The sequence below is a fragment of the Phragmites australis genome, chromosome 18 (genome assembly GCF_958298935.1).
Source record: "Phragmites australis chromosome 18, lpPhrAust1.1, whole genome shotgun sequence".
In the NCBI taxonomy this organism is placed as follows: domain Eukaryota; kingdom Viridiplantae; phylum Streptophyta; class Magnoliopsida; order Poales; family Poaceae; genus Phragmites; species Phragmites australis.
Window position 1 is genome coordinate 20,036,516 of NC_084938.1, and position 17,100 is coordinate 20,053,615.

The following is a 17,100-nucleotide window of genomic DNA, read 5'->3' on the forward strand; positions in this document are numbered from 1 at the left end:
AGATTTCACTTAGATTAACTTTATATTGTGCTTCCTTGAGTATGTGATTATCAAATACACTTAATGAGAAGTATGCTCTATTAGACGATCTCTTGCTTAACAATTCAGAATTGATGTGTATCATCCGATCAGAAAGGTTGATTTTCCTTTTTTGTTTCAGTATTTTGATATTTTACTCTATTATGAAGTCAATATTTTAGTTTTTAGGAGAAATCATGCTATTCATGATGATTTTGGCAATGCATAACAGAAACTAAAGGCTATCATAATTCTAGTACGAGAAAGCATACACTTTGTATCTGGAACATAGGAATGCCATAGGAATAGAATTCTTTGGGGGTTGGGGAGGACCATTGTTATCCACTCTCCATGAACTAGATGAGACTAGCCATGTACCATGCAAGATACACTTACAAGGTTTTGGTCTGTACGAGTTTTTTTGCTCAACAGTATGGAACTATGGATCAGTAAAGTATCTATTGGAAATGTTCCATAAAAAAATATGCCATGTTTCTTTCACTAAAAGTTTTTTTTTAATTCAGTATCAAGTGCTACCTATAACTTTAGACTCATAGGTGTCAGCGCTTTTCCGTTGATCAAGGAAAAGACCAATCACTTTAACTTCCTTGCTTACTCGAAAATGGAGGACGACTCTTTTTTTCATGTATGCAACCAGTGTGACTCAAAACTGTATGCTTTAGGATCATCTCCAACTTATTTGGGTAGCTATAGAAAGTAAAGCATGCTCGATGGCTCCTGTCAAGATTATAGAGCAAACTAGGATCAATTGTGTACTATATTGTAGTAGAGTGCTAAGTAGTCATTCTGATAGAGACCCATGTGAAAGAGATAACAATGATAGGCAGAATCGCAATGATCCATTAACCTGCCAATCTCGGCATATATATGAGTACACGGACGTAACAACCCAGGGAACAAATCAACAGATTACACGCAAGGCTATTAGCTAAACAAGGAAAAGATAACTGGCTGTTGGTTGTTGCCGTGTGTGCGTAGCCGGTCGCCCTGCAGTCCAACGTGTATATCTCCTAACACCATGCTCTTACTGTCTGACTGATACATGCATGTGTGAATGCAAACTTACATTTAATAAATTAAGGGTTTGATATTTATGAGTGTCTTGCAAGTTATGAAATTGTTTGTATTCTTCTGGAAAGGGATCTCCTAGTGAAAGTATCGGCCACTGGTTAAGGTCTACTGGCAAATAGCTTTAATTTTCACACAAAAATATTATATGTCGAAGATCCCAACTTTCCTTTTGCCCTTACTAGGTTAGTTCGATTAATTTTCCTTCTTCCAGTGTGGTTTATGTATATCAGACTCAATCTTCCAAATCTAAATGCTAACGTTTCTTTCCACTGTGGGGTTTCTGTATGATTGCAGGGAATTGAGAATAATAGTGACATCAAAATGCAACCCAGGGGGCGGGGGCCCTTCATTACTGTATTTAATCAGCAACCGTAGCTGGTGTCTTACCTGGTAACGTTATGCGAAGGTTAAAAATAAATACTTGTGGTGCTATCATTTGGATGCTCTCTTTTCCCTGGAAAATACACTATCATTCGGATGTTACATGTTACTTTCTAAGAAATTATTCTTTCCATCGCTATAGCGATTAGAAGACATATCACAGATTTGGAAGAATTGGAACGGAGAATCCTGCTGTTTGTGTCATCGTGTGCATGGATAAAGATAGGAAGTGTAAAGAATGTTCATTGTAAGATGGAAACTGCTCATCTGTGACGGAGACTAGGATTGGGAGATAATCACCTTTATTGGACCTGATGTTTTACATGACTTGGAATTTTAATTCCTTGCATTTAGGTCTGTTCAGTGGGATGGAAATGACTGTAATGGTGTAGAATTATGTTTAATTTGACATTGTTTTTTCTCATGTTTTCTATCTATTATCCACTCTTTGTTGTAATACAATGGTCATTTTTATCTACTCTATAAATGTTAGTAAGACAAGTTTAGATTAGTTTTTTAACAGCAAGTTCAGAAATCTAGCTAAAACTGTGTAACTATGTTGATTTCATATGATTCACGTGCATTATTTATCAGTTTTGCGAATCTAAAATTCAATAAATGGATTTATGCCCACTTGTATGAACATGATATTCTTTAAGATTCTCTAAATAACTAAGCTAGCACTTGGTTTTAATCTAGTTAACAAATTATTCCAAGGCAATGCTTTAGCTGCAAGATTCCTATATGCTCCATTCATTCTTGTCCTTGATGTAACACTCGATTGACCCAAAAATTTAAAGCATCATGACCTCTTGTCGTACAAAAGTAGTAAATTACAGTAGAAGTTCTCCTCGTGACAACTCTCGCTTCATTTGGAAGAAATGAGGTTAACCAAAGTGTTATTCACGAACACCAAATTGGTGGTTCTTGGGATGCTGCACTGAACCTGTATTTCTTGGACACATTCTTTTCTTTTCCTGCTACCATTTGATTGCTCCGCATAGCTCGCTTGAGTTTGAAGGGTTAGACGTTGACTCAAATCTGCTCTGACATTAAGGCTTGCAGGCTTGCAATCCTAGGTCATGGCAGGAGACAGCAAGTGCAAGTGCTCCAAATCGAGATGGAGTTTGCTCTTCCAAAGCAGGGGGATTAATGGTGTTGCCGGGAACTGGGGACACACGGGAACGGAATAAAAAATTTAGAAGCTTTTGGTTCATTTTTATAGAAAAAATTAGAGTTGAAGATTGTGCTACAGTACATGTTGGAGAGTATGTGAACTTGTGAAGTGCTGACGAAAATATTTTTCAACAAAATAAATACTTAAAAATTCTTATTTTCGAGAATAATAGTAGCTTGCAAGCATTTTGTACAGTTTTGTATTAAAAGTGCAAATTATGCACTAGATACCACCGTATAATTGAAAATGAAAACAGTGGGTGCTTACCATTGTAAATCTAGGATAGGCTCACCTATTCAGTAAGTCTATCGATTCTATGAAAACAGTGGGTGCTTACCATTGTAAATCTAGGATAGGCTCACCTATTCAGTAAGTCTATCGATTTTGCTACGAACGTTCAAATGTTTGTAATATTGTGCTTATGGACTATGGAATGAGCAGCAAGCAATTTTATTGTGCCATGTGGAAGGAGGACCAGCCAGAGCCAGCATACGATTAAGCAGGCTGACTGTTGGAGCAAATTGGACCAGGTTTCCAACGTGGCAACTCATCTGCGATTAATTTTAGTCCAACAAGACTGTGCTTAGAGTAAGAAGCTCCCTTCCAACGCTACGCAGTGCTACACACGCTAGTTCGTAAACAAATGAAGAAAATTACACGGGTCAGGCAATCGCTATCTCTGGATGACTTAAAAAGAATTTCTGAAGAGAAATCAGTTAGTAGGAAACAAACTTATGCATATCTCTCTCTAACAGAGATAAAGACACATATAGTTAGGCTTATGTCAAATTCAACAAAAAAATTGCATTTAGTGGCCACAAATCTTTTAGAATCCCAAAGCACAAACTGACAAAAATAATGCATATAACTACATAGGAAGGGATTTTAGTATCCAGATACTGAAGGAATATATCTTGAAGTTCATGCAGCCAATAGCACATGGAGAAGAGTTTCATACTCCTTGCTCGATGAAAATTTGAATACCAACAAACTGCAGTGTATTGGAGTACGATTGAAGTTCTTTTGTTTATCTGGGGAGGCTACAACTGAACAACGAAATCTAGAAGAGAGCACTGTTGTGTAGTTTAGGATTGTTTTGACTGCCGTACTCGAGTATTCTAAGTGTGAACCGAAAGGGATTGACAGTATGCCTCATGCTGCTGAGCTTGTCTTCGTTTAGATACTGATCCACAATTAAATAAACCATGACAGCTTCAAATAGAGGAGGAACTCAAAATAGTTCTTTAATCATTCGGAATTGTAGGCCAATCTAGTCTTTCCAAGCAGCTCAGGCTTTCATATATATACACACATGGTGTGTAATAGATTTGCAAGTGCAATAGTATACAGCTCTTGGTGATTGTCTTCACCTCAGCAGCTTCATCCCTGAAAGCCACTCATTAGATACTTCATCAGTAGTACAAGAGTAGACTTTGTAAGTCTGTAACCAGCAGCAAGCAGGCTTCAAGCTTCATCCCTTTGTAAGATATGGAGGAGAGAAATGATGTCAATATGGACAGGTCAGATGAGATCCTCATGCCCGGGTTCCGGTTTCATCCGACAGACGAAGAACTGGTCAGTTTCTACCTCAAGAGGAAGATCCAGCAAAAGCCTATCTCCATTGAGCTCATCAGACAGCTGGACATCTACAAGTATGATCCATGGGATCTCCCAAGTAAGCTGCCGCCAACTTCAGAACTTCTTACATCTTTTGCCAATGAATGGGCTGGACTTCTATGAACTTAAAATATTATTTGCATCTCAAGATGATACCGGAAGACGTAGTGAACAAGTTTCCGGTTTAGATAGGAGCCCATATCAGTCACTCACCTTACTGCAGTTTCTGACTCTATTGTTCTTGTTCATCGACAGAGCTTGCAAGCACCGGTGAGAAAGAGTGGTACTTCTACTGCCCAAGGGACCGAAAATACCGCAACAGCGTAAGACCGAACAGAGTCACAGCAGCTGGATTCTGGAAGGCCACAGGGACAGACAGGCCAATCTACTCCTCTGAGAGCACCAAGTGCATAGGCCTGAAGAAGTCCCTTGTGTTCTACAAGGGGAGAGCAGCAAGAGGGATGAAAACTGACTGGATGATGCATGAGTTCAGGCTCCCTTCGCTCACCGATCCCTCACTTCCCAAGCAGCCGATCGACAAGACTATTCCACTCAATGTAAGCATTGCGAATTCATTTTGTGCAGTTCAAGAGAGCTGAATTCAAATGTTATCCTATATTCTGAAAGAGACATTCTCTGTGTCACAAACAGGACTCCTGGACAATCTGTAGAATCTTCAAGAAGACCAGTTCCATGGCGCAGCGGGCACTGTCGCACACTTGGGGACCTCCACTGCCTGGCACAACCGAGGCAGAGATGTTCTCTGTCTTGCAATCAGTGCAAGCTTCAGAGTTTGCCTTGGAGAGCTCATCTTGCTCATTGCAAGTTGCACCACCTTCAAGTCAGTTCACCAACAGACATGGCTTGCAAGCTCAGCAGCAGCAGCAGCTGAAGGTGAACAACCCATCTCTAGAGGGTTCTTCATGCAAGCTCATAAACTTCAACTGCAGCCCGTCTCTGGAACCTCAGAACTGCCCAATCATCTTCCCTTTCGAGGCGCAAACATCACAGAAGACCGCAGGCGCTTCGCCGCTTTTCTTCAACACGCAGCCTGATCATCAGCTCAGTAGGTTTGTAGTTGATTCTTCTGCAGATGTCAATGGAGGCATCAGTGGCAGGAGTCAGGATTCATCCACAAGGAAGACTAGCAATGGCTTCAGCATGAACAGCAGTGACTGGGAAGCTGTGGGGAGGATCAACTTCCCTTTTGATCTCGGTGCAGATTCTTCGGATGAGTGGAGGTGCAACATGCCTTGGGAGTCCTTCCTGAGCCCAGCAGCTGTCCAGACTGAGCTGCCACACTAGAGCAGTTTGCATTGCACTACAGAGAGAGAGAGAGAGAGCTACTATTTCATAGGTTACTTGTACAGGTGTTCTGAGTGTGAGTGGCCTCCATCTGTTAGCGTTTCTGTTAGCAACCAAAAAAGCATATATTTTTGTTCAGTTTAGTACATACTGTGAGTGAGCTAATACCATTGTTAACAGCAAAGCTAACAGAGAGAAGGATACCTTGTGTCGTACATGTATTTTGAGTTTTTGGGTGTTGTGATATATTTGAAATAATATTATTTATTGAAAATGCAAAAATATTATTAAAAATAGAAAAAATTACAGAAATAGATGCCGATTAGCACTCTAATCGCCGACTAGGTTGTAATCAGCAATTAAAGTCTCGATATCCCATTTGATAAATAAACATGGAGGTGAAACGAGCTCATGTCGACATACCAACTGCCGACATGTCCCATCAACCGGGCTATTGGCATACGAACTACTGACACGTCCTTTCGACAGGGTCTGTTGGTATACCAACTGCAGACATGACCCACTCGTCCTGCCCCACCTTTTTGTCGGCACATCAAATGTCGATAGGCTCTCTGGTTACCGACTAGTGTGTTTTCGGCAATGGTGTGCTGACTGTTAGCTATTTTTACAATTTTCTCATTTTAAATTATATTTTTGTATTTTCTTATAAAATAATACTATTTCAAAAAATCGTGAGATATTGCTATTTTAGCAAGAACGAGTTTGTTTGAATCATCTTTTGCGCTCTTTGGCATAAATTTGCTTTCGTTGTAACTGTTATTTTTGCTGCTAGAGTCCCCTTTTTCAAATAATTTAGATGATGTAGTGCTAATGCTAACTTAACAAGTCAATCAAGCTTCGAAGCTTATCGACTCAATTTAAATTGCAACCTTATCCTTGTGATCTTGCAACTTACCATCAGAGTGGTTAATTGTAAATTTCGTAGATCAAGAACTAACGCAAGTAGGCCCCGTGATCATGCAAGAAAATGCCATGGAACAATGAAGCAGGAGATTGTGATGAAAGATTGCTACAAACCAGTAGGTAAATTCGACTAAGCTGATGGTTCCCAAATAGGATCGGAATTCATAACAAAGCAACTCGGGGAACAGATGTCCAGGTACTCCAACAAAAGGTGCAAGGAATTTGAAACACTCTAAACTTTAACAGGTATGTCTTACATACTAAACATTTAACACGAAGGCAACTAGGTCTTTCATCATCCACCATCAAAAATACATTTCGTTGTGTACAACAGCGTTGCACTTCTATTTCAGGAGCTCTACTTTGTGGCTGTCTTCTCCTTGGTTTTCTGTATTTTCAGGACCTTCTTGACAATCTTCTGCTCTTCAACCAGGAAAGCACGGATGATCCTGCAGAGCAAAAGTTGTAACTCATATGATTACAAGATGGCAGACACTGAGTTCTCAAAAAATAATATATCCAGCTCTATCTGCTGACCTCTCCCTGACTGCAGTTCCAGAGAGCACTCCACCATAAGGACGGTTCACAGTCCTGCGGTTCCTAGACAACCTGGACCTCTTGTACTCAGCAGGCCTCAAGTGGGGAATCTGGAAATATAATAACAATAGCATGGGATCTTAGGTGGAAAATTCACATTGAATAGCAGAGTAGTTATGGTGGCCCTTAGGATCTTTACAGATAGGAGAGATTAGACTTGAAACGTTAGCATTCGGTTAAAAAATCTACAACTCCCCAATGAAATGCCCTCATCTGATAGAACACCTTCTGATAGAACCAACTAATTGTAACTTCAACTTTAATGCCAAACAGAAGGCTATGAAGTGACTATGATGAATCTAACATGTAACAGTATTACTCAACATAGCAAACAAGGGAAATCAACTCAGCTAATTTGGCTTCATCTGCTTAAACACTAGGCACCAGCATCCAAGTAGACGTTATAAACACACATATTTCTCAACAAAATATAAACACAACCGCATCAACTCATCAAATAAGCAATGCAAACATGAGACACAAGATCAGACATAGACAAACAACCTACAGAGTAGTATGAACAAGAGGCAATGGGCTTAAAATAATTGCAACTAGGGTTAGCTAATTTAGAATGATGACTATAACGTGTTCCTCATAACTCAGTAGTTTCAAAATACCACACAGCCTCCTCCTAATTTAGTAGTGTCAGCAAACAAAGTAGAGGCATTCATTTTCATTTTAAAGGAACGTACTCAGTTTCACCTAAGTAAAAAAAAGTAGGTTTTGGTTACATGACAACAGAGTAAAAAAAACATTCAACAGACACGTCTGCAGCTTACAAGGTGAAAAATATTTACACAAAATGACGTGGGACAAAATAATTGAACTGAAGCTAGCAGGAAAAAAGAGTCATCGACAAACCAATAATATGGCACTCCAAATGCAGCATGTGGTAAACAAGAACTCCGACACCCCCACCCCCCCCCCAATAATAATAATACAAATAACTAGCAATCACATATCCCCTTCTCTCAAAGGATTCAGTTATAGCCCATACCCATTTTAGCCAGTAAGTTCAGTCCCAATGACGTTTACTACCATTTACTAGCAACTAAAAGATTTGGACAAAAACAAGATATAATCGCAATGCTATACAAGCAAAATGCGGCATGAAATTGCATACAGCGCAACGATTCCAAACACAATCGCAAGACTAGAGATACTGTCAAGTGTCAACCATCTGAATAACAAATCAAGATCTAGCTCAAGCATTACTTCAACACAGATAGTACTGAACATAGCTTCACAACCAAGGAGCAATGCAGAACTCAACTGCATCCACAGTCGAAACAAAACCAGAGCGGAGCTGCAGCATCACTCACCCCCTGGATCTTCTTCCCGGTGACGGGGCACTTGGGCCCGCTCGCCCTCTTCTTGGTGTACTGGTAAACGAGCCTCCCACCTGCAAGAGCCCAGGCCAGGAGGAAGCCATAAAAAACCCATCAAGAACGGATCAAGAAACCTTAGAGCGAGCAAGAAAGAACGGACGGGGCGCACCTGGGGTCTTGACGACCCGGGTCTGGTTGGACTTGGTCGCGTAGCTGTGACGCTTCCGGTAGGTAAGGCGCTGCACCATCTCGCCGCCGCCGCCGCCGCCGCCGATAAACCCTAGAGAGGCTGGGTGGGAGAGGGAAGGAAGGGGTAGAGGAGGACTATAAGTAGTTGGCTCGGGAGGCGACGGGGAGCGGACGGCCCTGATTGGCTTGATCTGGCGGCCGGATGGGCTTCATCTGGTTGACTCGTCGCGACCGCTTTACTGGGCCGTGTGGGCCGTGTCGCGATGAAATTACTAGGGCTGTTTGGATCATGGCCTCAGTATGCCAAGCCAAATTCTGGCTATGCAAAAACCCAAATAATGCTAAAATATGGGAAAAATAGATATTGTTTGGATTGAGGTCATGCCAAGCCAAAATCAGGGCCACCAATTTGATGTCCATGAATGACCTTGGAGCTGATGTTTACCGTAGCTGGGCGGGCCAAATTTTGCTAAGGGAGGCCAAATTTTGGCTTTAAACCAAATAGAAACTAATTTTTCTGAACATGACCAAATATTAGCTTGGCCAACTGGAGGCACAAACCAAACAGCTGCCTAGGCCTAGATACCCCGTGCAACGACCCTTTGTGAAAACACTGGAAAAAAAAACGGTACACCTTTTGTCTCCCAAGTAGTCCTTCCCATCCTTGTCTTCTCCATGGGAGAGCCCAATCCAGCGGAGAGGAGACGAGCACGATTCGGACGACATGGAGATCCATGTGAGAAGTGGAGATCGATTTTGGCAGGGAGGAGTTCAATCCAACGCATTTTATGTGACAACACTTCATTGCTTTGCCAACACTTCATTTTATGTGACAACACCATTTCATTTGCTAACACCTTGAAGTCAGAAATCTTACAACTTACAGGCATGACGCCTCCATAACAAACTAGAGCCTTCTTTTGCTTGGTTTCCAGTTGCATAGATTAGCTAATCTTTTTTATATTATCTTTAGTTATTTTCTTTGCAATTGTACTTTGAATTGACCTTGTTTCATTTTCTAGTTGCACAGTCAAACTTATTACATGGTTCATATTTTTTTCCTTTCTTGTGATTTCATACAACTTCTAGTTTAAGTTCAACTACTTTTTCATGTGATCCTTCTACCATGACTCCCTGCATACAATTTTTCCAAGCCTATATAATTCGATCCACAAACAAATAACCAAGTGTAATGTCTACAGTTTATCCATTACTTCAACACTTATGTTTATGCAAGTCCATATAGTAGTGCGCTATTTCAGAACTTCTGTTTTTGTGGTTTTGTGGGACAACACTGTTGAGGTTTTTGTAAACAGGATATCAGAACAATTTTGAAAGCTATTCTGAAGATAGTAAGCAGCTGGCAATCAATGTTTCAGGGTATTGTGTGTCAGAAAAGATGGATCAATTGTGTGGCTTCTTTGAGTACCAACTGAAAGTACCGCTGAAGGTCCTGTGCCGATGATGCAAATGTAGGTATGGTTTAAGAGATTGCAAGTGAACCATGGAGAGAGATGAATGTGTTTGAAGATGCTGTGCTGTAAGAAGAGTTGGTCGCGTGGAAAACTTATCTCGTCTTTGTTCTGTTTTGAGATCTATGAGGTCGTTAAACTGTTGTTGTATCAGCAAGCTCGTTGTAAGCTGTAGGCTTTCCACCAGTTCTTTGATGTATGTCTGTGATCTGGGTTGTAAGATGATAAAAGTTAAAACAATCTTATTTAATAAAATAAGACAGGGCTGAGGCGTGTGATTCTAAAATGGGACAGGACCGTGATGGATGCTTTTGAAACAAATTCAATCATTTCTTTGGTGTTTGTTGTCTGCTAAAAAACTTGAAAAAAAACTGACTGCAAGGAAAACAAAGCTGTTGGTTTTTCTTGTTGAACAAGAGTACACAAGATTACTTACTAGAGTTCTATTGGCCCAAAAGTTGCCTGCAATCTAAAAGAAAAAGCTGACTAAAATGAAACAAAAAACCAGTCGGTTTTTTCTTGACAAAAAGCTGATTGCTTCACAACGAAAAACTGGCTGAAACAAAGAAATAAATCAGTTGATTTCTATTTAGATATAAAACGTGGCTGCTTATGTGTCAGCATTTTATTGGTAAAAAAATTGATTGCAATCAGAATAAAAATTAGCTAACTATCAAGTAGTCCCAAAAAATGTCTTATTTAATGCAGGAATTATAGTAGTAACCTTTTTAGAAAAAAATATACATTCAACTTTTTTAATAAAATACAATTTTCGACTTCTATACTAACCTGATGTTAAGATATATATGACCATAAATTACAGATGGTTGAGCACTAAACCATGTAGCCGAAGGAGTTGAACACGGCTGTCCCGTACTGATCAACGGCGGCCGGGGCTCTCGGTTATGTACGGATGGCTGCCGCCTCGTCCGGTCCGGCCTGTATATCTAGTCCGATGGGGGTGCACTTGTTTGGTTCTGTCCACATTGATGGCAAACGCAAGTGAAGTCAACTACTACTCTGCTCCTACGACGAGTGATCAGCCCCGACATATGTACGCGGGCACGCTGCTTTCGCTTCTAGCCGATGCACCAAATTCTCCATGGAAGATTGTTACAGATCCTTACGTGATTGATTTCGGCGGTGAACATTTTTTTAGAGGAAAGAGGGCTTCATTGATTATCGGAAAAGAGGATTACATTCCTGAAAAATGAGTTTGATAATGGTTACCCCACACTGGCCAGAACTTATTCCCCTCTTAGCCAAAACATGGCTACCCCATTACAAACTCTTTTTACAGAGTGTCAGTACACCTTTTGAATACGTCTTACGATGCTAACCGCTTCATCAATGATCGAAGACCAGAATGCACGAAGTACATTCCCTTTCTGCAAAGCTTGGATAATCATTGCATTAACCGATTCCAGAATGATCGGTATATCGATCAATTCAGATGCAACCTTAATTCCTTCCAGACAAGCTATCGCCTCAATCTCCATCGCAAGGAAACTACCGGTGGTGCCAGGAAACTACCGATGGGCAGCCAGATGAAATTCATACATGCGAAACTTAAGTTAAAATATATCTTAAATTTATTTATGATAAGTAATTGATAAAGTTATTATTTTGGTTTGATGATTTCTGGTATACATAAGAGTGTCTATGTATTACAATTATGATCATGTCTAACTAAAGTTAGAGATAAAATTGTGTTGGCATTTTTATCTCTGATTTCAGAAAAATTGTACACACCGGATGTTTTGGTGTGTACATCGGAAATTCTGGTCCTCACCGGAAGGTCCGATGCTGGGGTTTTGTGCATGTCGGATAATTTCTTGCAGAGAAGAAAATTTCGGGAAAAATGGAACGTTGAACACCAGAAGTTCCGGTGATGACACCGGACCATTTCTTACAGAGAAGATTTTTTCGGAGGGTTCTGTGCTATACTGAATAGGAGAGGTTCTGATGTTGACACCGTAAGTTTCAGTGAGTACTCCGGAAGTTACACCAGATGTTCTAGTGAAGGGAACAGACAACAGAGGAGGTTACACACATCTGATGTTCTGGTGTGTAGACCGAAACATCCGGTGTTCATGATTTCCCCGGGTTGTGTTGACAACTAAAGAATCTTGAGTTGGATTAATTGGAGATGGTTTGGAGATAGATGTTTGCTTGTCTTATGGTGTGCAGGTGATGGATTCAATTTGATGGTCGACAGCGGGATCAGGGCAAAGCGGGATGCTTGGTGCCGGACAATCAAGGAGGCTGAGCGAAGTCAAAGGTGATCCTAGCAGTACATGTAGAGGTCAAGCAAAGCATGGAAGTTGAATGAAGTCAATGTGTTGACAAAGTCAAGTGAAAGGGATGCCGGTGCAAGTGATAAGGTGGTTTGAGGGATCAGGAGCGAGAGAAACTTGCTGGTTGTCAAGATCTTAAGACAGGGTCCACATGGCATCATCGCGAAGCTTGCGTCGAGGCGAAGCTAAATCTTGAAGAAACCACGACCGTTTGATGAACATAGCGAAAAATAGACCAAAATACTTCAGTGGTAGGTAGGAGACCATTGAAAGAGAGTATTTTAGGAACAAGGAAATTTAATAGCTAAGCTATCTTTCTAGACCTATAAATAGAGGGATAAGACTGTGTAGGAGGTTTGAGCCAGCTATTAGAGAGTTGTGTGGTTGAGTTTTTGTATAGGGCGAGAGGAGAGCTTAGCTTTTGTAATAGGCGAGAACTTTTTGTGAGAAAAATGTGAGGAAAATACTTTGTAATCTGCTTAAAATATGACTGATCTCTTGAAGAAATGAATTGCATGTTTCCTCCGATACTTATGTTCATCTTCTTTTAGTTTCCTTCTTTTGGATCCGTTGCTTTGCTGCAAGTTTTTCTTTGTTGGATAAAATTTTCATTTTAGTTTTTAGGCTGAAATTTTTCCTCCATGTGAAGTTGTTCTTCTTATTTCTAGAGGCATAAAATTCACATACAAATGTATACAAGTGGGTCTTGAACTCCCTTAACTCTAGATCATCAACTTGAAGAGTTTCTTCTTTCGTTATTCCTTTCTTTGGATTGAAGTGTTTCTTTTATCAAGTTGTGATGATCGGGTGACATCTTGTGGGCCCCACGGAATCTCAAGCCAAAATTGAATAATGATGGTGTCCTGGTAGCCATGTGTACGTGTCACCTGTTCAGCGGGAGAGACCTTGCTCTTGCCCGGTGAACGGGTGAGATCTCCCTCGCAACACCCCCGATGAGCCCACCTAAAAGGTGTCGCCCTCTGTTCGGGTTAGACCTTTTAGGTATAAAATACGGCTACGCTACCCCGATCGACGTCAGCACGTCATTTGCACCAAACACCACTGAGATAGTGGGAGAGGGAGAAGAGAGTGTAGAGAGAGAGAGAGAGAGAAGAGGAGAGGGGAGGGGAGGGAGGGTAAATTGGAGGTGAAGCCTTGGCGGAGGAAGAAGGTATGTTTTTTACAAACCCAATAGGATAATCACTAGTGCTAAGTTTTGACACATGTAAGAGGTTAGATCTAGGGCTTTTTACAAACCCGGTAGGATAGCCACTAGACGTAGGTTAAAATGTAGATCTATATTTAGAATTGGGTTAGATATAGTTTAGTAATTAGATCTTGTTTGTATGCATATTTTAGTAATTAGATATAATATTTAGACATATGTTAGGTATTAGATGTAGGATTTAGACATTGTATAGACATAACTTAGGTAATAGATGTAGGATTTAGAGGTGTTTTATGTAGAAACACGGGGGTATTTTGTTGCAATGTAGACTACCTGTTGGGCCATATTTTTAATGAATGTTGCATTATTGTAGATGTAGTTTTACATATTTTTTTATGTTAGAGTTTTATGTCGATGGTTGGTAGGTATGTCGGATAAGTAGCAATTTTGGATTTTTTTTATGAGGATATTGAAATATTATATGGTCCGAAAGGGATAGTACTATGCAAGGGTATTTTCAGACCTATGCAGAAAAATGTCAGACAGTTGTACAAATGATTGATGTGGGGTTTTAAAATAGATCCTGAGGTTCAAGGGGTAATCATTGTTGGAAACCATATGAGAGATGATGTGTACTAGGAGGTGTACTCTCTCAGAGAAAATCAAATATGGAGGATGCACCTGTAGTATGTAGTGGAAAGAGGTTGACCACTTATGTTGCTTGTGCAATGAAAGAATAAGGAGGGAGTTAGAGAGATATAGGGTGGGGGTACATGGAGGAGGAGTGTGATGAGGAGGAGTATGATGAGGAGGGTAATGAGGATGGCGATCATGATGCTTCACATTCATCGGATGATCTGGTTAAATTAACCAGTGAGGCAGACGAGGGGAACAAATCCCTTTTTTAATTGAACAGATGGAGCGGGATGATGTTGAGGTTGATGAAGCTCCTGATTATGATATGTCGAATGATAAGGATGATGTCCCTATTACCACGGATTGAAAAATTCCCAACTTTAACAACATTGTGATGAATGAGGGGAATTAGATGTCTTGGGAGTATACGGAGAATGAGGTGACCAAGGTGCTAGTTATCATACCAGTCAGGCCATGAAGGATACTATGACTCAATAGGTGACATTGCTTCGATGGTAGTTTTATGTTGTCAAGTGAAGCAAGAAAGAATATAATATCAAGTGTATAAAGGAGGGTTGTCCATGGCGGGTGCACGGCTTCAAGGGTAAGTGGGTTGAGTATTGGGAGGTGTCGATCATGGTGGACCACACTTGCATGCTAGATGAACTTGAGCCCATCCATAAGAACATCACCTTAGCCTTTGTTGCCAATGTGATGATACCCAGATTGTGAACAATCTGAACTATTAACTAGTGTCTATAATCAAGGCAATTGAAGAGTTCGCAAGTACTATCAACTGCAACAAAAGCATAGAGGGCAAAGAGGAAGACAATTGAGATGAGGTTTGAGACCTACAAAGCATCATATGACAATCTTTCATACTTGTTGCAAACCATTACTCAAAGGAACCCGTGGATGTATTACGGCATTGATAAGTAACTATTGTTGTCCCAACCTTGCAAGTATGTCCTGAAGCGATGCTTTTTCATATTAGGACCATGTATCAAAGCTTTCAAGCTTTAGCGACATATCCTCTGCATCGATGACACTTTACTTACCGGCATGTACAAGGGAGAGATACTAACTGCTATTGGGGTTGATGGGAACAACCAAGTGCTACATTGGCCTTTGCATTTGTGGAGAGTGAGAACACCAGCAGTTGGTATTGTTCTTGTACCGTGCCAAGATGATAATTGTGGTGCCCGGCTGGACGTGTGCCTTATACATGGTCGGCATGCAGGGATGTTAAAGGCTATTTATAATCTGTAGAAAGGTACATATGATGGCATGATGGGTCATGTGTGGCTAGTTCTGCAGAGTAGGTGATGCATGAGGCATTTGGGTGCTACTTCTTTTGCCAATTCAAGAACAAGAACCTCATTAATATGTTCAAGAGGCTATGCGGTCACAACCTGCAGTGGAAGGCTGATGCTCTTTGGAAGACACTGGATAAGTTGACGAAGAAGCAAACACAGGAGCATGCACAGACAATGAAGCTAGCATAACGTAGAGGACCGGATTGTCTAACAGGTCATTTAGTGTGTGGATTAAGAATGAGCCGAAGGAGTAGTGAGCTCTACTCTACGACAAGAACGGGGCAAGGTACGGCATTATGACTACAAATTTAGCTGAGGTGTACAACTAGGTGATGAAAGGTGTGAGGGGCTTGCCACTAGTGGTTATAGAGTTCATACTTCAAGGAACTTGCAAGTATTTCAGGGACCGTTATGTATTAGTGCATCTAGCGCTAAATGATGCTTGCCTGATTTATGAGATGAAAATGACTAAGTACATGTGTAACACCCCGTGTTTTAGCATTTAAAAGACAACAAAAAATCACTCATTTAAAAAAAAATTCTCTCGAATAATTAAGCCAACATAAAATCTAGGAAATATATATATGTGTGTGTGTATGTATATGTTTGTATGTGCATATATACATGTATATTATTATTTGGACTATGTATTCCAAAACTCACTAGAGTCAAATTCTAAATTAAACCCTGCGTTAAATTGAGTATTTGCATTTTTTATTTCTTGGTGTTCTTGAATCTTTGTGTGGCGATTTGAATTTGAATGTCTCTTAAATTCAAATATTTATTTTAGTTCAATTCAGCTAAATCCTAATCCAATTCAATTATTAGAAATTTGATCTTCCAGATTATCATCTAAGTCGAACCCTGGTCAAATTTTTGGATCATTTCCTTTAGCTCAGTTCTTAGTCAGGTTCAAATTCGTCCAAGTCCTCGTCGAATTCATATTCGAATGCAAATCATTCAAGACATAATCTCATGCATTCTAAATTGATCCCCTAATCCTTTTGGCTCTACCTGAAATTTGGTTCAATCAGGATTAAAGTTAAAATCTCTTACATTAATTCCTCATTCCAAAATCATATCAAATTTTAATTCAAATTCAATTTGAATTATTCTAAATCCTTTTCAAATTCAAATACATATATTTGAATTTGTCATTCAAATTTCCTATCTCTCTCTCTCTATCTCTCTCTCTCTCTCTCTCTCTCTCTCTCTCTCTCTTCTCAGATCTTTTCCTCCCTCAGATATTTCCCAACCGCCTTCTCTCTCTCTCGCTGAACCCGTCTCCCATGGTCTTGCTCTATCAAAATCTATATGTCTCTTAGTAAACCAATCTGATGCCAGCGCCTCCTCCCTTATCTTCTGTCACTGACAACTTCTGCTCTCCCTCCCACTCTCTCCGCTCTCACATGCACGCAGCCCGAAGAGATTGTCTAACAGCCATGACTTTTGGTGACTGTCATATCCGACTGGGGTGGCTGAGCTCAAATCACCACCATGACCGAGCCTCTCTCCCATTCATCTCCCTTTGCCCGTCCTCCACCTGCAAGTGAGCCCCCCCCCCACGCCATTCAACCATTCTC

At 40.5% G+C, this 17,100-nt stretch overlaps 2 protein-coding genes across 2 annotated transcripts; one reads left to right on the plus strand and one right to left on the minus strand.

The window, feature by feature from the left end:
• Nucleotides 1–4,109: 4,109 nt before the first annotated feature.
• LOC133899256 (putative NAC domain-containing protein 94) lies at nt 4,110–5,608 on the plus strand. Its single transcript, XM_062340236.1, has 3 exons — nt 4,110–4,343; nt 4,541–4,842; nt 4,937–5,608. Exons 1-3 carry the CDS (start codon nt 4,157–4,159, stop codon nt 5,588–5,590), a joined length of 1,143 nt encoding a protein of 380 aa, XP_062196220.1. The 5' UTR covers nt 4,110–4,156; the 3' UTR covers nt 5,591–5,608.
• Nucleotides 5,609–6,653: 1,045 nt separating this feature from the next.
• On the minus strand, nt 6,654–8,765 carry LOC133899257 (large ribosomal subunit protein eL34). Its single transcript, XM_062340237.1, has 4 exons — nt 8,609–8,765; nt 8,434–8,513; nt 7,052–7,161; nt 6,654–6,963 (listed from the first exon to the last, which is right to left on the minus strand). Exons 1-4 carry the CDS (start codon nt 8,685–8,687, stop codon nt 6,873–6,875), a joined length of 360 nt encoding a protein of 119 aa, XP_062196221.1. The 5' UTR covers nt 8,688–8,765; the 3' UTR covers nt 6,654–6,872.
• Nucleotides 8,766–17,100: the final 8,335 nt, after the last annotated feature.

What these genes read in the sequence shown, in the direction of transcription:
- LOC133899256 (XM_062340236.1), top strand. Translation starts at nt 4,157, where the DNA reads ATGGAGGAGAGAAATGATGTCAATATGGACAGGTCAGATGAGATCCTC. An exon ending in TGATCCATGGGATCTCCCAA is followed by an intron (nt 4,344 to 4,540) that starts GTAAGCTGCCGC and finishes GTTCATCGACAG; the next exon opens with AGCTTGCAAGCACCGGTGAG. An exon ending in ACAAGACTATTCCACTCAAT is followed by an intron (nt 4,843 to 4,936) that starts GTAAGCATTGCG and finishes TGTCACAAACAG; the next exon opens with GACTCCTGGACAATCTGTAG.
- LOC133899257 (XM_062340237.1), bottom strand. Translation starts at nt 8,687, where the DNA reads ATGGTGCAGCGCCTTACCTACCGGAAGCGTCACAGCTACGCGACCAAG. An exon ending in CCGGGAAGAAGATCCAGGGG is followed by an intron (nt 7,162 to 8,433) that starts GTGAGTGATGCT and finishes TTATATTTCCAG; the next exon opens with ATTCCCCACTTGAGGCCTGC. An exon ending in GGAACTGCAGTCAGGGAGAG is followed by an intron (nt 6,964 to 7,051) that starts GTCAGCAGATAG and finishes TTTGCTCTGCAG; the next exon opens with GATCATCCGTGCTTTCCTGG.